Source organism: Calidris pugnax, unplaced genomic scaffold (assembly GCF_001431845.1).
Source record: "Calidris pugnax isolate Ruff unplaced genomic scaffold, ASM143184v1 scaffold31, whole genome shotgun sequence".
Lineage (NCBI taxonomy): Eukaryota > Metazoa > Chordata > Aves > Charadriiformes > Scolopacidae > Calidris > Calidris pugnax.
Window position 1 is genome coordinate 8,646,192 of NW_015090786.1, and position 27,977 is coordinate 8,674,168.

The 27,977-nt window shown below is 40.1% G+C and overlaps 2 protein-coding genes across 6 annotated transcripts in view; one reads left to right on the plus strand and one right to left on the minus strand.

Moving 5' to 3' along the window:
* Positions 1–27,977, plus strand: part of MACROD2 (MACRO domain containing 2) — an 897,605-nt gene that overhangs the window by 88,096 nt on the left and 781,532 nt on the right. The window lies entirely within an intron of this gene.
* Positions 16,053–27,977, minus strand: part of FLRT3 (fibronectin leucine rich transmembrane protein 3) — a 13,597-nt gene continuing 1,672 nt past the window's right edge. The window contains exons 2-3 of the mRNA XM_014966419.1: positions 20,541–21,282; positions 16,053–19,418 (exon numbers count right to left, since the gene is read on the minus strand). Coding sequence (XP_014821905.1) covers positions 17,424–19,373 — 1,950 coding nt within the window. The 5' untranslated portion in view covers positions 19,374–19,418; positions 20,541–21,282 and the 3' untranslated portion in view covers positions 16,053–17,423. The remainder of the gene's footprint in view (positions 19,419–20,540; positions 21,283–27,977) is intronic.

Sequence of the window (27,977 nt, forward strand, 5' to 3'; positions counted from 1 at the left end):
TGAGAATATAATTAGGAACAAGCAAAAAGCCATATTTTACTGTAACATGGTAAACGATGGAATTGCTAGATTGTCTTGAGCTCACTTGGCTCAGCTTAGATGCACATAAAACCCATCAGCAGAAAACTTTTCACTTGAGTGGTATCAATGCATTTTAAGAGGAAGCAATTCCCTGGTGTCATTTAGATTGCAGGCCGGAGCTCTGCATGTGTTGATATTTCAGAAAACAAAATAGATGCAAATACCCTTTTTTTTTTTTTTTTTTTTTTTTTTTTCCCCCAGCCTCATTTCTGACAAAATAGATGCAAATACCCTTTTTTTTTTTTTTTTTTTTTTTTCTTTCCCCCAGCATCATTTCTGATGGTGCCTCTGATGCTGCTGTGGTTCTAATGATGGTGGCGGCTGCTTTGTTTGTGCCTAATGGGCAGAAGCCTGCAAGGCGTGCAAACCCCGTTAGCTGCTTTTAAAACAAAACCAAAAGCAAGTTATATAGATGAATATTTAATTTATAGCTGTGAAAAATGAGAGGAAACCGAAGGGGTTGATCAAGTTCCATGCCAGTTCCTTGCCTTGTGTCTGAGCCTTATTTCTGCTCCCCTTGTCTGTTGATAGAAATACCACTTGATGCTCCATCAGTATGTTGTTTTCAAGCCGTAGCGTGCAAATACTGTCAATGTTTTAGTATCCCAAGACACTAGAGCTTAGTTCTTTCCTATTTTGATTCGACATGACAGATGTGTTTGAAACCTCTGCTCTGAACAAAAGCACACGGATGTCGGAAGGTGCTCTGTAACGCAAGTTACAGAGAAAGTAGCATAATGCAGTGGAGAAGATTAAAGAACAAATATATTAAAACTGAGTGCTCCTTTGTAAAATGTAATCAATTTAAATGGGGGGGGGGGAAAAGAGGATTGAGTATAACCAAAGGTAATACTGACTGCTGCGGGATGGAATAGGTTGTGCTGGGGTCTCGGATGTGTTCCTGCTGTCGGAATCCTGTTTGCTTGCAGAACTATTCTTGGCTTTATTTATGCCTTGCTCTCCAGGTAGGCCAGGGGACCGTGTGGTGGCAGCAGAGCAATTGTCCCCAGTGACACGGTACATCTGTAATCCCATTGCCTGGTCCAGAAAGCACATCTGCACTGTATTTTTAGGGCTGCATCTTAAACGGAGCAAGGACCAGCCTCGCCGTGGGGCGCGATCTGCTCAGTGGGAGGTGTGGATCTCGTGCCCCAGCACGCCAGCCGGCCCCGTGTGCCCATCGGCGTGTCCCGGCACAGCCCGGTCACGGGTCCCCGCCGGCTGCCAGGCGGTTCCCCCAACGGGAGCGGGTGGGAGGCAGCGTCTGTCTGAAGACGCCTCCGTGAGCGGTGCGGGGATGAGGTAACTTGGTAGGATTTAATGGGATCCATGTGACTTGGGCTGCTGATACCGATGCGCTGATTTACGCGCTGATGTATGTGACAAGCGCCCGGGCTCCTTTGAACCCTCCCCCCCGGCCTGCGTTTCAGAGATGCAGCGAGGTAGCGCTCATCCCTTCGTGGTCTCCGTCCACCCACACGCACCATATGCATAATTTTTCCATAAAGGATGACTGCTGGGATGTATACCATCTGAATTTAAGGCAGTTGCATGGACTCTTGTTTTTCCACATACAAATGTTCAGCAACATAAGTTATCTAACCCCACCTGAACGAGCCTATTTGTTGTGTTTTGAGAATGCATCATGTGATTATTATATTTTTTTAATGAAGATCCTGCTATCTTATTTTTCTGTTGCTCGATTTCATAGGCTATATTGTTAATATAAATGCTCTTAGGGGGATTTTTATTAAGTATGACAATACTGTTTGCATACCAAGTTATAGATAAATGGTTGGCTTTTCAGAAGTGCTCATTGTTGGGTGAATCTCATATCATTTAAGTCGGTGGTAAATCCTTCTTTAGTATCAAAACTAGTATAGTGAAGGCAACACACAAGCACTTTTGGAAATCATGCATTAAGAAGGTGTCTGTCTGCTTGCAGGACTGACAGGATAACAAGCTCATTGCTTCTGTTACAATGCTAGAATTTGGCTATTTGCATAATATAGAGCAGTAACGCTTTAATTTACAATTCATGAATAAGCCTTTCAGACAGTAGTTTATGACATGACTGAAATTTGTGAATGCTTCTCAAGTAAATTGCTGGTTTTGAGCACATTTTGTTATTTATTGGGAAGCCGAAATTATACTCAGATGCCCAAGCCTGAAAACAGAACGTAATTTGGCCTGTGTGCATAAATGGTTCCTGAACAAGAATGGTGGGGAAGTACTGAAATGATTCCGTATTTAGTTGTGCATGTAATAGGCAAACTTGGTTATTCTGTGCTTGCATTGTAAATATATCCATTTCTTTAATTAGGTGGCTATAAAGAGAAAAGGCTGCAGTTAAGAAGAGTGAATTAAGATAAACCCTTTTTTTTTTGGCCAGCTTTTAAGGGTAACGCAGGTCTGGGAGAAGCCCTGATTGCTTTAGAGCTGTAAGAAACTCTGGTAGGTTTAAAAATGACTTCTGTGCGTACTCTACGCAACTAAAAGATATTGCTGGAGCTTTTCTGGTGGTTGCTGTGCTGGTCTTTTGGGTAATGTAAGATAAAGCATGAGGTGGGGCCTGGGAAGTCTCTGGTGATGGTGTTCATGGTCTGCATGAACCTGTCTCCCAGCAGTGGGATCGTGGTGTTCCCCGGTGCCAGGAAAGTTGTGTGAAGATGACTGTAGGAGTAGAGGCAGATGTGCTGACTGAAGAGCTGCATCAGGAGATGAAGAGCTGAAATATAGATAGAAGGTACAGTCATGTGTGATGACTACATGATAAACACGATAAAAACTTGCTGAGGAGCAGCTTGGATTACAAAGAACTTTTGGCTTCTTTCATCTCTCACAATAATTAAGCGGTCCATTTTTATTCAACTTCTTTCAAATGGGGTTCTAATTAAGCAATAACTAATGAAATACGAGATTAAGCATCAGCAAATCTTTGATGGTCAGAGACGTGCCCAGGGCAAAGTCCAAAACAGTTTTGTAAAATTTGTGTTTGAAACAAAGCAAAAATAGTTATTACAGGAGACAGATTCTGTGAGTGTAAATGCAGGTTGAATTAATTTTCTTAGTCTTATGGTGAACTGAAAAAAATGTAAAATTAAATATGTATCCCTTTTAATGTGGTTGCTATATCATCACCGCAAATTATTAAAAAATGCATCTGTAACCAGATAAGATGTTATCAGGCACTTTTAATTTTAATTAAGGTTTTACCTATTGGAGGAATATATATTTAAAGAATTAATTAAAATGCTGTTCACTGTATAGGAAATGAGTTAATTGCGGTATCATAGGGGATCTGTGCTTCGCAAGCTGTTTTGTGATGCTAAAAACGGATCTTTGTGTGGATGGTAGAGACCTCTTGGGAGAATCAGAAGTTGATGGTGGCCACCTTTTAGTTGCTGGTCTGCTGCATCTTTGTGTCAAACAGCCTTATTTCAGTTTCTGTTTTTCTTCAGGGTGGGTGGCTGGCACAAATGCTCAAAATACTTGAGATAATTGGGCATAATTTGATTGTATCAGTGTAATCCTGTATCCTGCAAGAAGGGTTTTTAAGGTGGTTAAAATATCTTTATAGACTGCAGTCTTCCACAGTGTTATTCTTGATAAACTTGTATCACTGTGAGCTCATTTTTTTCATTCTGCTGAACACGAAGTTACTGCTGGAGTTCCTCAAGGATCAAATCATGCCTTATTTAATATTTTCATTAGCAGCCTTTACAGACGAATTAGAAGCTTGCTGAATAAATTTGCTGACTCTGAAGCCGAGACACATTGGCAAGGCCAGGGGAGGACTGGATTATCGTGTGAGAAGAACCGATTTCCTCTGCTGTTAATTGGTTTCAGGAGAATGTCATGTGCTTAAGGGCGGATGATACTAATTTATTCTGTAAGCTCAGCCTCATCATTTGGGAGCAGCAAAGAATGAAGGCGTCCTGCTTGTATTTAGGCAGATGAGTTTTAGCTGCCCCAGGTCGAGGAAGGGTAATTTGAATGATGGTAGAAGGACTGGCCAACCTTGGTACAAGTAGCCTGGAAGAGTTTAGCTTCAGCCTAGAAAAAGAAAACCTGAGAGGAGGTACGATTGCTCTCCATATGTATATGCAAGACAAAAAAAAAAGGCATAGTTATTTAAGTTAAAGAATGGTTTTAGGAGGAGGCATTGGGTGCAAATATGGAGTCTGGCAGGCAGGTTATCTCTCGCCCCCTGTTTGGTGCTTCCCCATGGGCAGGATGCCTTGAGCATTAACTAGTCTCAGCAAACCCCAAGGTCAAGTGGTGGAAGTAACTCTCTTCAGAGCACGTTGAGTGGGGAGCTTGCTTTAAACCATTTCTTTGAAAAGAAAGAACAAAGCTTCTAGAGAGAAGTATTTAAAAAGCGAACATAACGAATAGGCAGCCCTGTCTTCCTTAAGGATTTACTGCTGCTCTTGGTGGTTGCGTGGACGCGCCAGACTTCTTCTGACACCTCTGAGTAGGTGCCAGTCTGTCAGATTAGCTCAACTAAAATAAACCTTTCTCCCACTCCCTGCCTGCTATAGGCCCTTTGAGAGAGAATTACTTTTTAAAATGTACTGGGGTGTTCACTGGGCTTTTATTCTGCGGTTTTAAGATAGTTTTTAAATGAGCAGAGAGGAGGTGAAAAATGTTGGCCGCTTTTAATACTGTCATTTAATGGTCTCATCCTTTGAGCTGGTGTTTGTGGAGAAATGGCTTATCTTGAGCCATTCTCTCCTTTCCTTGCCTGTTTTCCATGAGAGCGTCTCCTATTGTGTTAAGCCAATAACCCTGTTTATATAGGTCAGTGTATAGTATTAATGAGCTTTTATAGCGTGGTTATAAGTGTCACATGTGTTTCTTAGAGTAGGAGTGGGGAATAGAAAATATTGCCTGGATTTGTTCTTTCCAACAGTAGATGTGTGAAACAGTTGACCTTCTGATGGCGACTTGGGGGGGAGGAAATAATCCCACTTTGATTAATCAGAGCCTTTTAGCTTTTGTCATTTCAAATGCAATCCCAAAGACCAAACGTTGCAGTGCTTGCCTTCAAAAGCCACGGGATTTAGGAAAATTTAAAAAAAATGAACTTGCTGGGAGATAGGTGTGCCCGTAATGAAAGAATTTTACAGGACAACCTGCAAGTAAAAGTTGAGAGCTTCTCTTTGTCTTGTGAACCCGCAGTATATTCAGAAGTGCTTGGCTGTGTTGAACCTCTGCTTGCAGCAGACCAATGTGAGTTTTATCACCGCCTCAAAAGGCAGCAGAATTAGTGCTTATAGAGATGGGGCAGGCAGAGCTTATGGCAAGAGTGGCCAGTCTGTTTGACTTGGTGTAATGTGTCCATGTCTCCATGTGGATGGCAGGTATAAGGAAACACATTGCATAGCCCAGAAACCAGAGTCCTTGGAAGGGTACACTGGGGGTTCATAGAGGGGAGATGGTAGTGGCTCTCCAAGGCTCTCCCTCCTACCTTCTGGAGCATCTAGATTGCAGAGCATCCCAGTAACACCATCTTTCAGAGCATCTACTACTTTATTTCTTCCAGCAGCAACCACTCCAGCACAGAGATACTCCTGGTAAGATGAGGTAGCCCTGGTGCTGTCACTTCCATTTTGTTTTCAGCCATATTATCTTAGTAAACAAAGGGTTGAACATCTGCAATTTTGCTTTATCAACTGGTTGTATAATGCTGCAAACAAAGAAAAGGGGAAGCTGAACACATCTGAAAGTAGCTTTAATAAATTAGTATTGTAATTTGCTCGGTCTTTACTTTTGGATTTTGGCTACTTAGCAAAAATTGCTTGGAAGAGCTATTAATTTTACCATAAGAACGATGATGCTATATACAGAAAAATATCTCACCATATGTTTGTATCCTTATTTTAAAGGACAATGACTGATGAAATTTACTTTAAAGGGAAAAATAAATTATTATTATATGTTGTACTTTTGAAGAAAATGGAAAATAGGTGGATTTTGAGCCCTAATTTTCTCATTTGCACTATGGCTGTGCCTAATGCATGCTTTTGAGAGTTCAGGGTAAGTGTCATCTGAAGAACACAGATTTTGCAGTGTTAAACAGATGATCTGATATGTACTTGCATGGATTTCAGTATTGTATAGCTATTTTCTTACCTGGTTGGTACATTTTATGTTCCTCTTGCACAGTGTGCTGATTTCTCTTATTGCTGCTTCAGTTGAGCTAAGAATTACGGTCAAGTTGTAAGGTCTCGTTCAAGCTGGTTACTTTTAAAAATCATTAGTTGAAGAAACAGTATTACCAAAAGGACTTTAAAAAAGCTGATTTTTAAAAATACTTGCAGGGTTTTGAAGTCAAGTTGGAAAATGGAAACTTGTTGTTACGGTAGGCAGGACTGTGTTTTCTTTTTTTTTCCTTCTAATTTCCTGCTACTTTTAGTCTAATATGAAACACCTGCTATTATCATCATTGCCTTTCACCATACAGGGAACGTTTTTTCTAGGCAAGTACAGTGATTACTCCTGCAAAACTGTCAATTTAACAACAAACCCCCCCAGGACTTTGCATTGTTCAAGGAACCTGCATCATCAGCATATAATGATGTACCACAGGTATTAAGCAGCGAGCAATTCTTTTACCATTAGAGAAATAGGCAAATCTGAGTTAGCCCCCAGGAGAATAAGAGTTTAAAGGTCTTAACAGCTTCCTAGTCCTTGCCTATCAATCGGCCACCACCCTGTTGTCCTTCAGCAGTTCAGGGAAATGCTGGAAGTATTTTGTGTTCTCTGAGTCCTGTGCTTAGGTCACTCGTTTAAAAGCTCCTGGTGCTGCCATCCTCGTTAGAGAGAGAGAGAGAGAGAGAGAAGCTCCAGGTTGGCGTGTGGTGTCTTATGATTGATGATGGGGCTCTTTTTCAGATGTCTATCATATGCCTGGAATGGGTGATGGTCCATAAATTTATACTGTTCACTCAGGTCGTTGGGATGCATAATGCCCTAAAATAGCCTTGGTGCTCCTCTTAATTTTTCTGTGAACAGACCTAATAAAAAATAATTGTGTCTTGTAGGAGTTGGGTCTTCTATCTTGGCAGTGTCTAAAAATCCTTGGAGGAGCTGAGGGCCACTCCTTCCTTTCCTCTTCTCACTGCCTGTGGTCCTTTTAATATAGCACTAACCTGCTCAGCCAAATGGTAAATGTCATGGACATATCTTCAAGTTTTTATGGGGTTTTTGTGTGAGGTGAAGCAAACTTCAGTAATCGCTCATCTGATCATGGAGGATAAATTTAATGTTGGTTTTGAGCATGCTTATTCTATATCATCTTTCTTTCTTGTTTTTAGGACATAAGTGATGCTAATTTGCACTTGCATTGTTCTTCTATCTTGTTTACTGAGCAGGGTGGATGATGTGAAGATTAGCAATGGCGGTTTTTGAAAGACCAGACGCTTGCCAGCATCTTTAAAATTCTCTACTTTTTCTTCCTTGTTTGATCAAGCCCCAGGGTAAGACAGAGGCAGCCCCTTACAAATGCAAAAGCAGCAGATAGTGTGATCCCTGGCTTGTTCCTCACCTGAAAGCTCATCCTAACTCTTACTTTTTGCATAGGAAAGAGTAGGTATGGCTGTCCGTTGACCAGACCTAGCATGGGCGACAGCACCTGCTGGAGCTGCTTCTGGGCAAGGAGAGAAAAAAAAAAAAAAAAAAAAAAAAATCTTTTCTATCTCCATCCCGGCATTTTAGCAGGTTGTGAGACACGGGAACTGAAACAAATGCCTTGGCAGATCTCCAGCCCCCATTGATGGTTATTTCCCTGTCTTCAGGAATGCTGCTTCAGTCCAGTGGAGGTTTGAGCATGTCCTAGAGGGGTCCATCAGTTGATGGTGAGGGACCCAGGCCATATGCAGATGTGACCTGCTTTTGTATTTTGACGCTTCTGTGTTTATTGTCTTTAAACACCAGTTTATGGCAGCGCTATAGAGACTTGTATGAATGGCTCTGAGAGACTGTGTGTTTTACTCCCAGATTGACTTACAAACCTTAGAAAGAGGTCTGTGATGTGAGGATTTGACCTAATATCTTGCTAGAACTAGGAAGCAAAAGAGAATAAGAAATGTTTTTAAGTGTTAGCCCTGTTTTGCTTCTGTTGAAAATATTTTGCCACTGAAATCTTTACATCGGCTGGTTGCTGCAGAAGTTTTGCATAATTCAAACCAGGCTTTTGTTAATACTTCACTAGTATCCTTTCAACCTGCTTGAATGCATTTTAATTGATTTGGAGGGATTATATTGAAGGATAAAGTTAGCCTTTGTTAGCAGGAAGAGAACAATAGATGATTATTTATTTAATTTTATTTTTTTTAATAAGTGAACCACCAGTACTTAATGTGGCAGCGAGTGCCTTCTGTAGTGTTAGGTATTCTGTGGCAGAAAAGTAAAATACCTGTCAAAAAAAGTGCTGATTAGGGCAGCTTGCCCAGGGCTAACCTCATTGGAATCAAACCTCCCGGACCGGAACGGGGTGCCGTTCACGCTGTTTGCCTCCTGAGTTGTTTTTGCAGCGTGTAAATCCAAAGCCAACAGCTGTCAGGTCCTGAAGGGCTGAAGGAGCTGCGTGGCCAGGCACGGCCGAGCTGCGGGGCTCCCCTCCTTTGGAGGAGGTGTCAGCCCGGGCCCTGGCAACGCCGGCCGGAGCCCGGAGGAGCTGAAAGCATGGGATTAGAAGAGCTTACATCCTTTGACTTTGTACTGGATCACTGGATTGAAATCGCTTTGATAGGTGCTTTATGAGGATTTTGCAGGGTTGGTTGTTTTTTGATTTGTTGTTTTTTTTTTAAGTCTCTGGAAGTATAACACTGGTTTGCGTGCCCTCTGGGTTTGCAGCAAGACTAGTATTGAGTTTAAAGTGGACATTGAGACAATCAAACCTGTACTTACCGTATCAGCGGGGTGCTCCTTCATGGGATGCAGAATATCACCTGCAAATCAATATCAAAGAAAGAGACTCCTTTCCCCTCCCTTCCCAACGTGATGCTGTTGCTTTGGGAACAAGCTGCATTTCTTGCATGAGCAGCTCCACGGGTCCTTTTGTCAATATAGCCGGGTTGGTGAAAGTTCTTGGGTTTTCCCTATCAGTAAAACAAGGAATGTACTTGCAGCATATCGTAGCACATTTTTTCCCCAATTAGCATCCCCAATTAGACCTTACCCTAATGTCTCTCCTTCCTTGCCCTCTCCCATCTCTAACACCCGAAAAACTAACCACTTTTTGTGCTTTTAATATTTAATGACTAAAATGATACAAATGTTAAATAAGTCAGTTGATAACATAGGGCAAACGGGAGGATGTTGATGGACTGTGTTGCACGAACTTCCATTTACTTCTACACAGAATATGTATTGAAAAATATCCTGGGTGGAGAGGGGAAAGGCCTTAATTAAAAAGTCCTTGTGATAGCTAGCATTGGGTATGAATTCAAATAGACCAAACCAATTTATTTTGTAGGTAAAACTGGGCACGATGTCAAATCGTCCATGCTTGAAAGCTGTGTCTTTTGTTCTTTGGTTTTGTTTGGTTTGGGTTTTTTGGGGGGGAGGGGGGTGGTGTGGTTTTTTTTAAAGTGTAGCATAGGATAGTAATAGATCTCAGAGTTTGGGACCAAATTTTTTTGGACAAACCCAGTCCCCGTTGCTGTTGTTTTCAGAGATTTGGGTGCATTTGGCTCCTTGTAACACCTCTTTCCGTATCCAAGGGAAACACGGATCAGTGCAGCCCCGTCATCCTTTGGGTCCTCCAGAAGATGAAAAAAACCTGAGCACTTACTGACATGGATAAACCAAGTAGTTATTCTTATTTTCAGTAGTAGAAATGTTATTTTGTGGTGTTGCATCTTTTTCTTTAATTGATCTTGTTTATTTGGACTTTGTCCATATGTATATGGGGCAAAGAAAAGAAGTGTTTGAGAGCAGCTTCTTAGGAATACATTCTTTTTTATTTTTCTTTCCCCTTAACAGCTTGCAGTTTTTAGCTCAGGTAATACTGGAGATTTCCAGAGCAAATATTTTGGGATGTGCCTACCTTGCATTTAATTGCAAACTCTTTTAAGGAAAGTTTAGCACCATTCCATTGTGCATCAACAAGTACAATTAGCAATGAAGAGGTTTTATTACGTGCAAATCAGTGATAATTACTGAACTCTCTCAATTAGCTTTATTAAAAAAAAAAAAAGGGGAAGAAAACAGAAAGAGAAGGAAGATCTTAGAGGTAGTTATGGTCCTGCTAGTGCTCAACCTTCTTGACCCTTCAAGCTACAGGTAATAATTTTCTTGTAGTCAAAAGCAGCAAGATACAGAACTGGGAGAGCTGAGGGATTTGGAACAGCTGTGGATGAGCTGCCTGTGTCTTACGTGCAGTTCCATCGCTGCCTTTTCTCATTTATTGAAGGAAATGGCATGAAGTCAGCAGTTTAGCTCCCCTGGCGGTATTCTCCTGTACCTGACTTTTCACTTCATTCGGCTGCTAAGTGGTGAAATTCAGTGACCAAAGCAACTTCTGAGATTTGGGAATATTGTGTGATTTTTTATTTATTTTTTTTTTTAAAAGTAAGCTGTATGTCATTTCCGTACCAGGGAGAAATGAAAAGGTTTTTAGTGGATGAAGTAGGCAGCATGCTATTAAGGAGTTCTTAGAGTAAAATAATTGCTTTAAAGACATTAGGCACAGAGGTTCTGCATTATCAGCTAATATCCTAACATTATGTTTACTCGCTGGGTTAGCACTTTCCCTGTAGATGGCTTTCTATCTGTTAATGAGCTCGTGATCCATTATGATGTCAGGCTTCAAAAATAAGTGTCTTCAACATCTCTTCTGAGGATTATTGAAGCCAGGTAAACAAACAAAAACCTCCATATTCTGTAGTTGTCCATATTCTTGTGGTGGTGTTCAAAATGTGTAGGAAATGAAAATAGACTTTGTAGTTTATTTCCTATTGGAGGAGTGCAATGCAAATAGCTTTTCTTTCCGAGTAACGTAGTTTAAGTAGGGGTTGAACATATAATACACGCAATCAGTAAGTGCACAGGGTTTATACAGGCTTGGGTTTTGCATATACTTCTGGAGTAAGAGTTATAATGTGACTTCTTAAATCCTCTGCTTTGTTTGGACATTGGCATTCCTGGGCAGAAGGGTTTGCCTTTTTAAAAAATTATATTTATTTACCATTGAATCCATAGAAAAACAACATTTAGATTTAAGGAAGCCAAATTAATTCCATTTTACACATACAGAGCAATAGCCTAAGATGATGTGTAAGGTGAGGATGCTTTCTCTTACTCTGAGTTGCTAATGCTTATTCTAGTAATTCAGGAAATGATACTCCTCAGATTTGGACGAAGGCTTAGGTTTGACGTGGCATGTGGTGTGTGAGCCTGAGAGATTTCTGCTTCTAGTCCATAACTGCAGTACGTAACTCCAGCTGCTGGTGTGCTGCTCAAAGCTAAAAAAGTCCCACATTTTGAATAGGATCGGATAGTGGTGAAAAATGATGTCATTACCCTGGTGCAATTCTTGCAATAAAAGCAAGACTTCAACTTAAAATCCTGGAAAGCATCATTGCGAGGAGAGACAGGAAAGGAAAGTTTGTGGGGAGCCCTTTTACCCCACCAGCACCTGCCTTAAATGTGTGTCGATGAGGGATAAGTGTTGACTCAAAATAGTCAACCAATTCACTTTTCTATCCAATGAAAACGGAAAGATTTGGAGTGAAATTATTTATGCCTCTTAATTAAAAAAAAAAACCCCAAACAAGAAAAAACCCTAAACTAAACAAAACCAGTCCCCATGCCCCCTGAAAACATCTGTTTTCCTGTAGAAAGCCAGTTGCCTAGTAGGCACTTAGCAGGGACTAAGACCACTGGAGAAAATCTGTATTAAATAAATCGGATGTGCATTTCTGATTTAAATAATTTTTTAAATATTTTGCATAAATTGAAAAGTTAAATTATGCATAATATGCATAATTTCATCCATTTGTAAATGATGTTCCCGCATTTAATGATTAAAGAACATCACGCAGTCCCTTGGTTTTGAACAATTAAACCTTCCACGGCTGTGGCTATAGATAGATATTCCTTAATCTCAGCGAGGGGACAGGAGCCCGCGCTGCCACTTGGCTATGATCCACTCCCTCTTTTTGATTGCTTAAGAGGGCTGTTCAGGACAGAGTATCAGCCTATATGAATACTATCAACCAGCTTGAACAAGTCAGATTATTTAATTAGTCCTATTAAGAAGCTTCTATTTTTATAACTTATTTATGAGTGCTTTTGCTAAGCTTTGAAGGACCAGCTTGAGAATTCAAAAAGAAAGCGTTTTCAGCTCACGTTGTTGTTTGTAGTCTTGAGGGGTTTATACTGTGACTCCACAACCTTTTCATCCTCAGAAAGCCCAAAGGCACTCTGAAAGGCAGTTGAGGTTGGGTGATGCACTTCTGCAGTCCTGGCCTGCAGGTTTCGGGTGTAGGAGGCTTACAACACCCAAGCATGATGGACATTCACTCAGTTTCCAAAATGTGTGCTGTGCGCCTTTGCCTTAGACCACTGATAATCCAGGGCTTGGTTATTTCTTTTAACACCCATTCTGTTGAAGTGTTTTGGTTTTCCCCTACAGCAGGAACGTTCCCCAACCATCATCTAAAGACTACTGTAAAAGGAGTATCTTGCTGGATGTCCAGTGCTGGTAAAATGCAGGTGATGCTTGTTTGAAGCTAGATGCTCTGTCACTGTTCTACTGAGATCCATGTACTGCATGTCTTTTTATCTAGATTTTTTTGAGGAGCAGGAAATTCTTTCATGAAATAACTATTGAAATGAAATCAAACATGCATGTTTAAAAAAAGAAGAAAATCTTTTAAAGCAACAGTGTCCAGAATCTGATACTGTGTCATGGTTACACCAAAGGCTCTAATTTCCTCATAAGGGTGGGACCTCTCCACCGCCCCCAAAATGAAATTCACTTGCAAAGGAAAAAAAACTATGCTTTCAAGTATAAAACTTTCACATCTGAATTCAGTCAATGGGTTTTCCTTTCTGGTTAAACCACTCCTGGCTAGTTTGCAAGAAGAAACTCCCCAGTCCGGAATAACTTTGTCCTTTCTTAAAAAAAAATAAAAATTCACTGGTGGTAAGTGCTGGCTTGTGGCTTGAAGCTTTGGTTGTCTTTCTGGTGGCAGTGGGGAAAGTTAAACACAGACCAGGCCCAAGGTGATGCCAAAACACTAAACGGTTAGGGTGCCTATATGGACTTGGAAGCAAGGTTAAGGTGTTTTTGGTTTGCACAGGGTTATCTGTGCAAATTTTGGTTTAATCCAAAAATATCCCAAACAAACACGGTTTGGGTAAATCCAGGCAGATGGCACCTGCCAGCTCACGTTTGAAGATCTTTTCCAACTTCAGCTGCAGGTGAATATGCAAAACTGTATCCTCTTACTTAGCAGAGAAGTCTATATATGTGCTTTAGTGCGTTATGTCATCAGTAAATTATTTTAATAGCAAATAAGGCTTTATTACTTTTTGCTTTATTGCATTTGCTGCTCTACATTCAATATGTACAGCGTTGGCACAATATAGCTTGCATGCTTGCTAGTGCATTAGCAGAAGAAATGGTAACTGTGTTCCAAGACCATAATACTTTGATATTGGTACTGTTAAAGCCAGAAGAAAAAAAAGAAAACCCCAACAGTTGTTGCATTCCAGGCTGTTGTACAAAGCTATGAAATAATAGCTTATAAATGAAGCAAATTTAGTTCTGGAAGGTACCGAAATTAGACAAAATTAATATATCAAAATTAATATGTAGACAAAATTAATATGGTTTTCAAAGTACCAGGGTTTTTTTGGAGTCAGCTTTCAGGTTAAAACAGAACTGTGAGCAATTCAGGATACCAATACAAATATTAAAAAAAAGGATAATAGTAAAGAAATGTAAAAGATACATGGCATAGTATTTTAATATGGAGGATGCCGATTTAATTAACTCTGCGTGGAGGTTTAGGCAACACTGAAAAAAATTCCACTCCTTGCTCCACAATTAAATATTGAACAGCACACAGAAATAACATGGAATTAAAAATTATTTGAGATAAGTTTAATGTGGATTAATGTTATTTTGATGTGTTGAGTAAACTGCTCAGTGTAGTAATCCGATTTGCCTATGTATATAACTGTCTAATAGAATGGATTTATGGATGGTGCTAGAGAGCATTGCATGCTATAACTGCAGCACGATGATAAGTAGGACTATGGGAAGTCTTGAAGAGATGGGCATGACATGGAGCCGAACAGAAATTTGTATAAATATCAAAAGAAAAAAAAATAATCAAGAGTCTAGTTTAAAATTGATGTTTCACTTGCCAAGTTAGCACATTTTAATACTATGCACGTTGCATAGAAGTTGCTGAGGAAGGTCTTGTATGCGTGGTGTGCTATTTTTTCCCATGGACATCAATCGCAGTAGGGACATCTGCAGACCTGGCTTGGTTCTCTGCAGATGACTGAATCGCTTGCCCACCCTCTTTCTGGTGGAGGTGAACTGGCAGTGACTGGGCCAACCTGCTAAAGTTGCTTTGGGTTTGTGTCTCAGTACATAAATTTTGCATGACAAGTCCTCATACTTAATATTCACATACAATTATCTCCTCCTCAAGTGGCAACTTTTTAATAGGACCTATGACCTTTGAACGGCATCACCCAAGATGCACAGTAGATGTTATGTACCGTTTCCAGGCTACCTCTAGCTGAGGTGCTTCACAAGAGGCATGGGAGAGTACACAGTGGGTGTTCTTTTACCCTTTTCACAATACAAATTTGAAATCAACTGAGAGAGCTTTTCATGTAAATAGCTTGAAAATCAGAAAAACCTATTTAATTTTGTTATTGGAGAACTGATTGCAAAGAACCAGTAACCTACTGCTGGCCACCCAGCCATTAGATGTATCTCTGATATAAGGGGTCCCTATATGCCAGCTGAGATGGAAAACAGGTCCATCTTCTCCATCTGTGTTGGTTTTCCTTTCCCACTTACTGCTCGAGAAGCCTTTTGCACAAGAATGTGATGAGGCTCCCCATGCTTGGCTTTCCTTACCCTTCCCTAGATTTGTACCTTATGGGAAAACAGAGCAAAACAGTCTGTCTTGGTGCATCACACTGAGCTGAGCACATAGCTGTTTGGCATAACGTGCCCCTTCCTGTTACTCTTGGTGTTGAGGATCCATCAGTGCTCCATGTGAAGGAGAAGACGTGATCTGTGCAAGGCTGGTAGAAAAGCACAGCGCTGCTCCTCCGGCTGGGACCCCTCCACTGCTCAGGAACTGCAGGAGGCGTTTTTGAAGGTGAGGCTGAGGAAATAGTACTGTGGCACAGGGAGTCTGGAGAGGAGCTTCCCTGGGCGCATCTGGAAAGCGAGAATGAAAAGAGCTGCAGGTTACTGAAAGTTTGGGGTCTGTGCAGTTGGGTGCCTGGTAGGAGAATTGTTTGCAGGCTGGCTACTGAAACCATCAGTCTCGGTGTTTGTCCTTCATCCTTTACCACTCTTAGGGAAACAGGCCAAGCACTGCTAAAATTCTCTTAAAATTGAATTGCATTTGGTATAGATTCCTTCTTGTCTGATATGTTCTCCAAAATACAAAGTATTTTTCTTCTTACGAGCTTTTTTCCAACAGCAAATATCTCAGAGGGTTGTAACTCCATGCCTTCCCTCCCTTTCATTGTTCACACACTTCAAAGTTGTGAAAACTTGTTTTCCAGCTAATTAATAATAAATAAAGCCTGCAAGTGTGATACTGTCAAGTTGAACAAAGAAGAAGGTGAAGCTCATGACCTGAAAACTAGTAGCTTCTGAGTGGGTTTCCTATCAGTGCACTGCAGAGGTGCAGCGATATTTTAAGCTAATTTTTCAGCTTTATTCATCAATAAGACCAGTATTTTTCATAGTTAAGTTACATATGAAAAAGTGGGTATTTTATTATTTTTTTTTCCTTTTTTTAGTTTTTAAAAGCTTGATACATGTAGCGTTGGATCAAGGCACATACAAGACTGGCCAAAGGGCGTACAAAGCACTTTGGTTTTTAGTTGAAGAAACAAATGATAATGGCAACAAAGAGTGGTTTGGGGTTTTAAACATCAGATAGGTCATAGTTCAGTAGGAAGGCAGAAAGAAACATGTTACCTTACAGATTTATCAAGGAATTTCTGGAAAACTGTGACAGTAATGGGCAGTATTCCTGACTGCAATGGCGGTACTGAACACATACCTGTGCACTCAGTATACATTTTAAAATAGCTGTATTCCCCAATTGTCTCTCTACCTCATGACTACAGTTTTTGAGACCTTGCTTATATTACCTGGGGTTTTTCTCCTGCTCTTTTTTCTTATGAAACTGCACTTTCAACCCTTTTTTCGGCACCAAGCAGTTTCTAAGTGGTGTTGCTGTCCTCCTGCCCTTGCCTCCCAAATGTCTGTGACCATCCATTGCTGTTTTCTCTGTATTAAGTAGACAGCTGGTTTTGATAACCAGGAATCTATCCCTAAACTGCCTCTACCCCCTTCATTTATAGAACCTAGCACATTTTTAGAAATTCCTTTTTAGGAATTTGGCTATGCTTTCTTCCAGGGATCAATTTTTTTTTACACGTGTCAACAGCGTCAGTCTCATGCGTGCCATTGATTATTTTCATTTAAGTTGGATTTCACCATTGTTGAATGGATATATCCAGACAGCTGATATTGCCCATTACTACACACATTTTTGTTTATTGAATATTGTGGTTTACAGGTTTAATAGACCCAACATTAAAAGTTCTGTGAGTTTTTGCAACCACTTCTTGATCTTCCTGATTTGCCAGGTTCAACATTATTTTATTGATACCAAAGTGAAAAATGGCCTGTGCTTACACTTACAAGGATCTCAGATGAATGTTCTGACTGCTCAACACGGCAAGAAAATTCACTTTCACAGTCAACAAGTCATCTTACTCAGTAGAACACAAAAGTTAAATGGTCTGTAACTTCAATATTAGCAAGGAAAATACAGTACAAATTACTAAAAAATACTAAAATATAGAATTGTGGTCAGGTATCCCCACTACATTAATCGCAGCAGTAGCCTGAAATTTGAAACTTTTAATAAAAAGTTCTTAAATATAAATTATATGGCAAATGTACAGTACATTGCTTTGTCAGTCTTTTAATCCAGTGTTTTGCAGTAGAACAGCAACCGTTAAGTCAGTCTTTTCTCGTTTTCTTTAAAAAACAAAACAAAACCAAAAAACCCAACAAAACCCAAACCAGTCTTTCGTGTCCTTCAGTATCATGAGTGTGAATGATCTGAATCTGGAATACCACTGTCTCTGTAGCTCCTGTTACTACTGCTTTCACTGTGGCTGTTCTTGTACAGATTCATGCCGTTGGGTGGGAAAATGGTGTGTATTACAAATTCCTCCTTGGACACTTGGTCGTTGGTTATTGGTATCATCTGGAAAGAAGTCTCCCTGATTTCTAGGATGGAGTTATCCTTCTTGGTTCCCGCTTCGGCATAGTCATCTTTTCTCCGGCGTCCCTTGCTGTAGGCGCAGTTCCGGGAGAAGAGGGACCCGTTTCTGTGGACGTACCAGCAGACCAGGGCCAGCAGCGCGATGGCCACCAGCGCCACCGCGCCGCCGATGATGGCCGCCAAGGGCAAGCTAGAGTTTTTGTAAGGTTCTTTCTCCTGCTCCCGGTTGAGGGTCGTGGTAGGGTTGTACATCTTAAGGGGTGCCGTCTCGGTCTCGATGCATTCGGGTGTTTCGTCGGAGAGATAGATGTTGCTGGTTTCCATGGGAACCATGCATACACGGTATGGCGATTCTGGTTCGAGAGCCGTGAGCAAATAGTCGTTCCTGTCGCCCGTAACGATTGTTTCAGTTATAGATCCAAAGGCAGGGCTGTGACCCATCTTGAGCCAGCTCAGTCTTAAAGCAGTCATGGGTAGTGCAACTTTCCAGGAGATGTGAATAGTCTCCGTGCTTACGGATTTCACAAATATTGTAATGATTTTGCGTACCGGGCTCGCTGTGGTTCTGTAGTTCTTATTTAGGTTGGGAGTCTTGATGTCTGGTTGTTTGGTCACAGAAACCGGCCAGTGTCCCTGGGCCGGGTATAACGTGTTTGGTACCGCGGTAGTGATTTGGATGGTGCTTATCATGCCATCATCCTTACAATCAAATACTTCCGCATTGAGGTCTTTGATAGCCATTCCGCGTACTTTTTCTGGTGCCTGGCACATCAGTCCACGTACATTAACTTTTAAAGGCAATGACTGTAACCAGTCGCGTACCCATTTCATTTTGCACCCGCAGTGCCAAGGGTTGTTGCGAAGAAAAAGTTGAGTTATGTTGTCCAGATCATCAAAGACACCCTGAGGTAAATTGCTGAGATTGTTATTGGACATATCTAGTCGATACAACTGCCTTAAGTAAGAGAAAGCATTGGGTGGCACACGGTTGATGTGATTTTCTTGAAGATAAAGCTTTCTTAGGTTTGTTCCCGGCAAATTTACCGGTGCGGCTGTGAGCGAATTGCGGACCAATGACAGTTCTGTAAGATTGACTAGATTCATGAAGACTTTGTCCCCTAATCCATGATTATTTAGAAGATTTCCGTCTAAAACAAGGCGTTTTAGATTTGTAAGGTCTTGAAGGGACAGCTCTGAAATCGTGGAAATACGATTATCATCCAAGCGTAGCTCTTCTATCGTTTTAGGCAAACCCCAGGGAATGGTGCTAAGGTGATTTCGGGAGAGAAAAAGAAGTCTGAGATAGATGTTGTCCCGGAAAGCTCCATCCTCAATGCTAACAGCGGAAACAGAATTATCATCCAAATGCAGTTCTTCCAGATAAGGAATTTGTGAAAGTGAATCATAAGTAATGGTCCTTATATTATTCTCCTGCAAATGCAGTTCCTTAACGTACTTAGGGAGGTTAGTGGGGAATTCATCTAGGCTGTTGTGGTATAAATATATTCTTTCCACCCTAAGCAAGTTCTTCAGTTCTGAAGGAATCCCAGCATTATTTATTTGATTGTTCTGAAGGAAGAGGGTAGTAGCATCCTCTGGGATTCCTGTAGGAATAGATGTCAAATCGCGATCATTACAATATATGAAACCCATATCACAGCGACATACTGAAGGGCATGGTTTGGCACTAACAGAATAAGGTGCCATGTCAAGCAACAGCCCTATTTTAGTCCAAACTAGGAAGATGCTCCAGGTTACACTAATCATGGTCAGGAATGATGAGATTTGTATACAGTTCTGATCTTCAACAATCTAAAAAAACCAAACAAACAGAATTATCCAGATCATCAGTGAAGAAACTGCAATGAAAATTCAACTTCAACATTACAGAAGACATCTGAAATACACATATTCAACTAAAATTCAAGCTCATAGACACATATTACTTTTTTCCTTACATCAGCAATTGTCCTACTTCTTGTACTAGTTCAATTAAGTTAATAGGTTACTCTGCATAGTAGTTGAAAATAATATAATCGAGTATGTCTGTGACTTGTTTTGCTTAAGCAAGAAGGCTCTTTCTAAGGATTCCTTCACACTTCATGTGAGAGACAATCTTTGTTCGCAGATACCAGATAAGTACAGAGCTGAAGTCACACCAGAGTTCAAGTAAATCATTCTATATCTGAAAGATAAGAAGTAATTCCTAAGCCAGCTAACTAGCCAGGAGCCCTTAAGTGAACTATAAACCCCTTACCAAACCCACAAGTTTAGTGGTAGCTATTTTGGAGGTTCAAAAAAGTCCTTAATGGCAGAGTATAAAATGCAGACAAAAGATCAAAGGCCAGCTAAGGACTTTTTTCCCCAAGTTTTTCCAAGTGCTCAATGTCACGTTGTGTATCTTACAAACACTGCAGCCTACTTTTCTTGGGTTTTGAACTGGAACGTTTAGAAAGGTGAATGTTATAACTGGTAGGTAGCCAACAACCTGAAGGAGCTGATAGAGCCATGGCTTTCTAGTTGACTGGATGGAGTATTTCATTACATGCTTAATTTCATGTTTAAATATTTGTCATTCTCAAAAGTCTTCTCACTAAGCAGTACACTAATAAGAGACTATTTGGCAGGTTTAACCACATTTTCCCATCTTATTAGGTCGAACTGTGTAGGGTAAGGATAATATAAATTAACTCTTGAGACTGAAATTGTACTTTGCCTTGGTAGTGTGTTTGTACGTTGAGCTCAGGTAATTAGCATTTTTATAGCTTTTAAGACAACATAATTCAATTACCATTGTAATTAGGGTTGTGAGAACTTCTGCAAGATGGCCTATGCATTAAGCAGTGTCATGACCTTTTCTCTTGTGGGTTCATATATTAATTGAACTTTATTCTCTGAGGCACAAAAAGGAAAATGAATTAATATTGATCCTACCGTATTTAAAGGTATGAGTAAGTTTTGTGCTTGAGGATATCCAGTGAAGGAATGTCTTTCTTGCGAGTCACTCTTATGCTTTACTCCATGGAGCTGTGTTTTTCTCCCTGGTGTTTACTCAGACGCTCCTTCTCGGTGGTGTGTGTTTCCTGGCTCCTGGCACGGTACTCAATGAGCATTCCAACCAAGATTTATCATGGTACATAAGCACACCAGGCCCGGGCGCAGAAAAGCTTCGGCTTCCCTCTATTTTTGTCCTCGTGTAAAGTCTGTGAATGAAGAGCCCCTTTTGTTTGGTTTAATGCCTTTAGCAGGAATCACTTTCTTTGTAACTCTTACAAACTCTTCTGTGCAGCGGAGTAGTTGGAGGTGGTAACTTCAGCGCTGCGTGATGGAAACTATTCATTATGCTGAGACTTGAAGGATGGCAGCCTCTTCAGGAGGTCAGGAACAGGGATGCTTTTTCCTGTCTGGAATTATCCAAGTATCAACTTTGTACAGTAGCTACATCCTGATACATCCGCGCCTCTTTGAGAGAACCATTTTCCCACTCTCACTTTTTAAGGCTTCCTCCAGATTTGTAATGCAGGAGAGAATTCCTCCTGCGCTGCAAGAACGCAAGTTACTCTACTGTAGAAATGTTAGGCAATTCAGATGGTTTTCTTCATTTAAAAAGCCACAAAAAAATTATTTCCTTCCCAGAAAACTCCCTTTTTAAAGCTCTCCTTGAACACTTTATTTCCTGCAAAAGTAAAAACAAACAAAAAAATTGAAATTAATAACAATTGGTGGAGACCACTATTCAGTTATGTTGCATTCCTTATATAAATTGTGCTATGCTAGTTGTATACACGACTTGGTTTTCCCAAAATATTGGTATTTCAGCAAAATACAGAGCTCTTCAAGAAAATGTTTTGCTGTTTAGTCTCATGTTACTGCATTTTTGCAAGAACTATATTTTTCATTCTTTCAGCAGAAAATAAGGTGATCGTGAAGTGACAGACAGTAACAAAATATTTGTAAATGATGTTTCCCACCTGATTACAAATGCCAGTTCTGCCTCCTTGGAGGAGACCAAAATGATTGCTTGCTTTGTGTTCTTGCTAAACTGAAGTAAATGATGATCCTCTCCTCGGTTTTAAATGTAAAAGGAGCTAATTACCCTTCAGTAGTTACTGGATGAAAGGGGGAAAGGTTTTGCTAAAATACTGTATTAATATTTCACATTTGCAACATGCTGATTCTGAATTGGGGACTAACTAGGCATCTCTATCAACTCTTTGATAACAGAAACATCTGTGGGTTTTCTCCATGAAATGTGCTCCATTTGAGGTCAGAACTTTTAAGCTGTTGTATTTGCCACTTTGCACAGTGGAACTGGTGTTTTGATTAGCATTTAAACTGATTTTTCTAATTTAAAAAATATTTTCAGTCTTGACTGTTCCTATTTCTTGAAGAACTCTATCTGGCTATTTTTGAATGGTATTTTTAATTTGGGCTACTTCATATCACTACTGCAGAAAGTATCCACTTAGAGACCAAGCCTGTGTTTCCCAAGAGCATGTGGGTAGTGTCTGTCTGAAATAGAAACGGTTAAATCTGAAATTACAAAAATCCTTCACTTGCTTCTCCCTTTCATGACTGTACGATGTCCAGAGAACTGAGCAGGATCCTGAAACGCTGGAAAAACCAGCGTGCTGAGTAATGCTTCCTTAGCTCCCTTCCCATGGGCTTTACTACGGCTGCTTCTGGTCCTTCATAAAATATTAGACCTCAACAGAAACAGTCTCTGGTTTGTAACTGTTTTTTTTTGCAATTTGAAGCACCTCCATCATGAAATAGATCAGCAACGCCTCCTGTAGCAGCAGGAAATATGCAGTGATACAAAATTATTGACATAGATACAAATTATACTGCTCTTTAACAGAGAAAAAATGTTGATCATTAAATAAAAAATAGTAATAAAAAAGCCCCCCACTTTAGAGACGGTGTGACTGTCTGGTGAGGGAATGGGGAAAGCCTTTTCTCTCCTGATGCTGCTTTCATGCTCATCTGAGCTTTGGGTTTGCATCTGGTTTCAGCAGTTGTGTAATGCAAAGAACAACTTAAAATGAGAGACTCTCCACTATAGCATAAATAAGTATTTTAACGTATGCTTTATTTAAAGTGAAAACTCAGTTTGCGTGGCCACATTTTAGAATATAAGGGAATGTATATTTTTTGGCAACTTATGTAATTTGTATAAGTTATGCAATCAGTATAAAATGGAACAAAAAGGCTCCATATTCTTGCAGTGTCTGGATTTCCTGGGCTGTATTACTGACGTGTTTGGGGAAAGAAATCCAGGCTCTGTTCCTGAAACTTAAAACAGTTGCTTAACAGCTGTAGAAAAAAAAATGGTATCTCTTAGAAACTAATGTGAAGCTGTGATAGAGGGTATTTTCTGCAAGTATATTTTGAAGTAGGAATATAAATTTCTTAAATAGGCCTTTGAAAGCTACAATAACTTTTAAGTACTTCCTAAAAAAAAAAAATCATAAATCTTCTCAAGAACTTTTAGAGCTGTAAAAAACATGTTAGTATTAAGCAGAACAGAGGCTCTAGTATGCATACATTACATATATGCATATATGAGAAAGTAGGTTCATTTGTTGTACCTTTCTAGCATATAAACTGCTTCCTCTTTGCTCCATTTGATAGTCATCCCTTCATTTATTGCCGCTATTATAATAGCAGTAATGTGTAGGATTAAAATGAAAGCACTAAAGCTCATTAAGTTCTTGGAATTTTTTTTTTTTTTATCCCTTCTCTCAAAATTACATGAAAACAAGAGAGACAAAAAGAAAAGCAGGTCTCTTTGGAGAAGACGACACTGTTTCAAAAATGTGGATTAAGACTATACCCCCCACTCCCTTTTCTAAACTTAGAATAGTTTTCTTCAGGTCTTGATTGTTTGATATCTCGCACTTCCCTTTTATATCTGAAGCCATAGCTGAAAACAATGTTTTTGCATATCAAAGGCTCCAGTGATCTGTCTAGAGAGAAGAAGGGAATCCTGCTGCCATGCTCAAACTTTCCCCTTCTTGAGCTGTCTCTAAATATTCCCTGACATCAAGTCATTATAGCTGATCCGGCAGGATGAAAAGAAAAGTGACCCCCACTGGTACAGACACTGTGTCCAGGTTTCTGCAACATCAAATTGGGAGGCTTCATGGACACATGGTTTTGAAAGAAGCCGTTGCTTCTGAACAGAGCAGATTTTAGAAAGTAGGTGCTAAAACTCATTTTTAAATGCAAAAATGATTTTTTTAAATTTTTTTTTTTTGGTAACAAAGGTAACATTGGAGCAAGTGAAGAGCAGCTTTTTTGCTTATCTTTATTCCGTGTTGAATGTTTTCCTGAACTTTGCTGAACTGCTTGGTTAAATTACTTTTCCTGGGACATTGTGTAAGCAAGTGTATTACTACAGATAGCAGTAATGCATGAGCCTCGTGCGTGTACTTATCACCGTGGTACAGCTAGGCAGGGGGACACCTTATTTTAAAAAATTCAAAGTAATTTGTACTATACAAGAAAAACATACTGACATTACAATATAAAAAAAACATTATATTTACTATAAGATGACTTATTTACTAGAAGTCCAGCTGTACTCCCTGCCCTGTAGGCAGGCAACAGGGAAAAAAAAATTGGTATATTTGAAAAGTTGGGAGTTTTTCTCAAAACAGTGCCAAAGAGGTTTGTGGGTTTTTTTTCTTTCCAAGCTGTGATAAAACATGAATAAAATCAAGACCTGCCTCACTCGAGGTCACACAATGCTTATTTGAATTTCTAATCTACCTCTGTGTTCTCTAGCAGGAAATCTGGTAGTTCAGTGGCTTCTTTCTAACCATCAAAGTAACAGGGGGAAGGGAAACAGCTCATTATTTTTAGGTTATAAATAAAAAGAGTGTAAAGTTAACATTAGAATATACATATTTGATAAGCCTAACAAATTTTGCTTTATCAGTGTACCTACATTCCAGAACAACCTCTGTATTTGTTTATAATCTGAAATGTATCAGGACCATAAAATGTGCTTATCATCTTTTAAAATAGTTGGGAAGTCTGTCTACTGCCTGTATTGCAAGTTTCGCTTACAAAGGTCATGCTGCCTCTTAAATAACTTCACCAACTTTTTTTTTTTTTAAGAAAAAGTTCCACGGTGCTAATCTACACTTAAAACAATGCCCATACTTTGTTTTCTTTAAGTGTATTACTCAGGGTTAGTTGATAGTGACAGCAAAATGCTTTCTAAGCACCCTGTCTAGGAGCTGCAATTTCCACGATCATCATATTTCAGGAAGGTGCCCCAGTCTTTTGTTTGGTGCTAGGCAAGCAGAAGGTCCTCTAGCTGGCTTTCCAAGGGGGAAAGAATGCAAAGGATTTTGTTAAAAGTGAGAGTGAGCCCTTCAGTCAGGTTGTAGCTCCGTGTTTTGGTGAAATTTGGGGGTCTTCTTCAGTGGGAAAAGGTTTTATTTACTGGTAGAAAATGTGCTTCCCCCCCCTCTTCTTGTTGAATATAACATTGCTTTTGTCTTCCTAGTTCTAACTGAAGTGTCTTAAAAAAATGCAAATTTTAATGTGATCTTCCCTCAAATGCAAGTGAATCTGCCTTAGAAATGGATCCCGAGTAAAAGCTTGACTCTCCACGCCTAAGCTGAGCCAAACCAGTATTTGCTGTAGAGGATGGAAATGAACTAAGAGTTGTTCTCTTCTGAAGTTTACTTCTAAAACCTTGCCTGGTTTTGAAGATGCTGGGTTGAAAAGCTCCAGACTATTAACGCTGTTCCCCCCTCACTCTCTTGTTTTGACTACTCTACTTCTGCAAAGGTTGCACGTTAAAAAAAGCACTTTGAGGGGGAGTGTTTTTGCAATGCCTTTTTGTTTGGTGTTTTAGTGCTCTTTGAGTTTAGCCAATTATGGCTTCTAGGTTTTCTTTTGAGAGCTGCTGCTGAGGTAACTCGCCCGTGCTTAAAAGAATAGAGAACAAATGCTGCCATTGTTTCAAGGTAAAATCTAATTTTTTTTCCCCCCACTTCTGACAAGTTTAGGTGGAATTGTACCTGATAGGGAGTTCCTGGCACAAAATGTCAGGCATGTAATAATATTACTGAAACACTGGATAAAGTTTCAGTAGTTTCGCTTCTTTCCCTTTTAAACCAGTCCTTTGCTCATCTCCTGATGACTAAATCTGCTCCTTAAAATGTAAGACTTTAAGAAATGCGAAGCTGTAAGATTGCTTGAATTCTTACAGCTTATGAAAGGAAGAACAGAGTTTGTGATGATGTAATATATTTACTGAACGCTTTCAAGATGCCTGCCCTAAGTGATTTTTTTGGTCCCTTATTAAAAATAAATGCAAGCAATCACAGATTAATTCTTCTACACATTCCTTTGCTTTGAAGTGATTAAGGAAAAAAACCTTCAAAATTAACTAGCCATTAGCATCCAGGGTTCCTGCTAGAAGGAGACAAAGATGGCCATCTACCAACTGAAGCCACTTCAAATAATTGCAAGGCAAAGTTTGCAAACTCCAGCAATTGCTTTGATTAGTCACCATCGCCTTACATAATATCTTTCAACTTTTAGCTAGTGGTTACGAAGGAAAAATGAAAAAAGAAGAAAAGAAAAAACAAAAAACCCCCCAAACCCCAAAAACGCATCTTGATTTTGTTCTTGTCGTAAAATATATACACTTTATTTCCGAAGATTAAAGCTTGCTGTGAGTTTACTACAGAGTTTTTTTGCCCACTGGGGGGTGGTACATACTACAAAAAACTGCTTTTAAGAGCCACAAGTCAGATGTTTTTTGCTGCTGTCCAGTTTTCTCTGCTTTAATTACAACAAAGTCTCCTGTTGAGAAAAACAGAGGCGGCCCCCAAAGGAGGGAATTAAAAAAAAAAATAAAATTAAAAAATTTACTCTTTCAGAGAGTTTACAGAATCTTATTTCCCATGCTGATTGTATTAACGACAGTATTTATCTGGTCGTTCTCCAGTTAAAATAAAATGGTATTAATGTACAAAAAAAACCACCACCCCAACACATTTTTAATATATGCCCGGGGTTGTCACTGTTTCTGGTATAGAGGAGGAGCACAGAAGGCAGGAAAAAAATACAGCTTTTAGAAGTGATTAAATGTAGATGGAAAAATAGAAAAGCTTGGTAACAGTATGAATATAAGGATTAGAATAACCTCAGTATATCTTAAGATAATTGGCTTTCTCTAAAGCCAGGTATACCATTTGGTTATGAAATATTGGAAAACCGATCTTAAACAGGGCTGTATTGTACGGTTTTGGAATAAATTAAAGGCAACTTGAGGGGTTTTTCTTGGAGGGAGGGAGGGAATGGCACCGAAATGTCCTAAATGTGATCTAATGTGTGGCATATATTGACAAGGAAAACACATTCTGATCTCCCTCCCTCTTTTATAGCAGTTAATTCTTTTCTTTGTCCACTTGAATTGACAAACGCATTTTTCACCCGAATTCAAAGAAATGTTCATTAAGACGCCATATCCCCAGGCACTAGATGGTGAGCATAACTGATGCTTCTATCTTTTTGGGCAGTATATTTTAGGCAATGAAATTGGGGTCAGGATAATGAATTTTTTTGTGTGTGTGATTTTTTTAAAGTCTGAACGTTTTCAGTTTCTCCTTTCTATACTTTTTTTTTTTTTTTCTGCATAGAGGCTTTACATGGAAATGCAAATCGTGAACCTTCTTTTTTATGTAGGGACACGATTTAATTGTAAAGTAATTCTGCATTTCGGCTACGAACTGCTTCGCCGGGCTCTCCGGACTGACCAGAATTGATCCCTCGAAGAAGGGAGGGGGGGGGAGCGACTTGAGTTCAGTCTCAAATTAGGAACCCGGGGCTAACCCAGCGCTCCGCGAATTAGTTTAATTACAGGCACCCCTCGCTGCGTTTCCAACGCTCCTCCTCGCAACTTTGCGCTCACAGAGATGAAAATCGAGGCTCCCTCCAAGACGGAGGATGGAGCCAAAAAGGCAGGGCTTGTATTCGCCAACGGGGAAAACAGGGCAGGAACCAAAAAAAACCCCCAAAACCCGAACCAAACCACCCCAAAATGGGATGGCAGGACTTGGGGACTGCGGGGCGAGGCAAGGCTTCGCCTGGGCAACTAAGTCGCAGCTCCTACTTGCCAGGGGGAGGTGGGGGGGGTAGAAGAAAAGCCTCTGGCACATCCAGCCCTTCGCGAAACGATTTGGGGGCGAGAAGAACATCGAGGTGCGGGGTGTGCAAAGGCAATATTTATTAGCGAACCCTGTTTTAAAGGCAGCTGCCGCGCTCCCACCCGGGTAGACAACGGCTTAATAAATTGTAAACAGCAGAAAAGTTGATTAAAACTCGGCGAACCCCCCCCTGCTC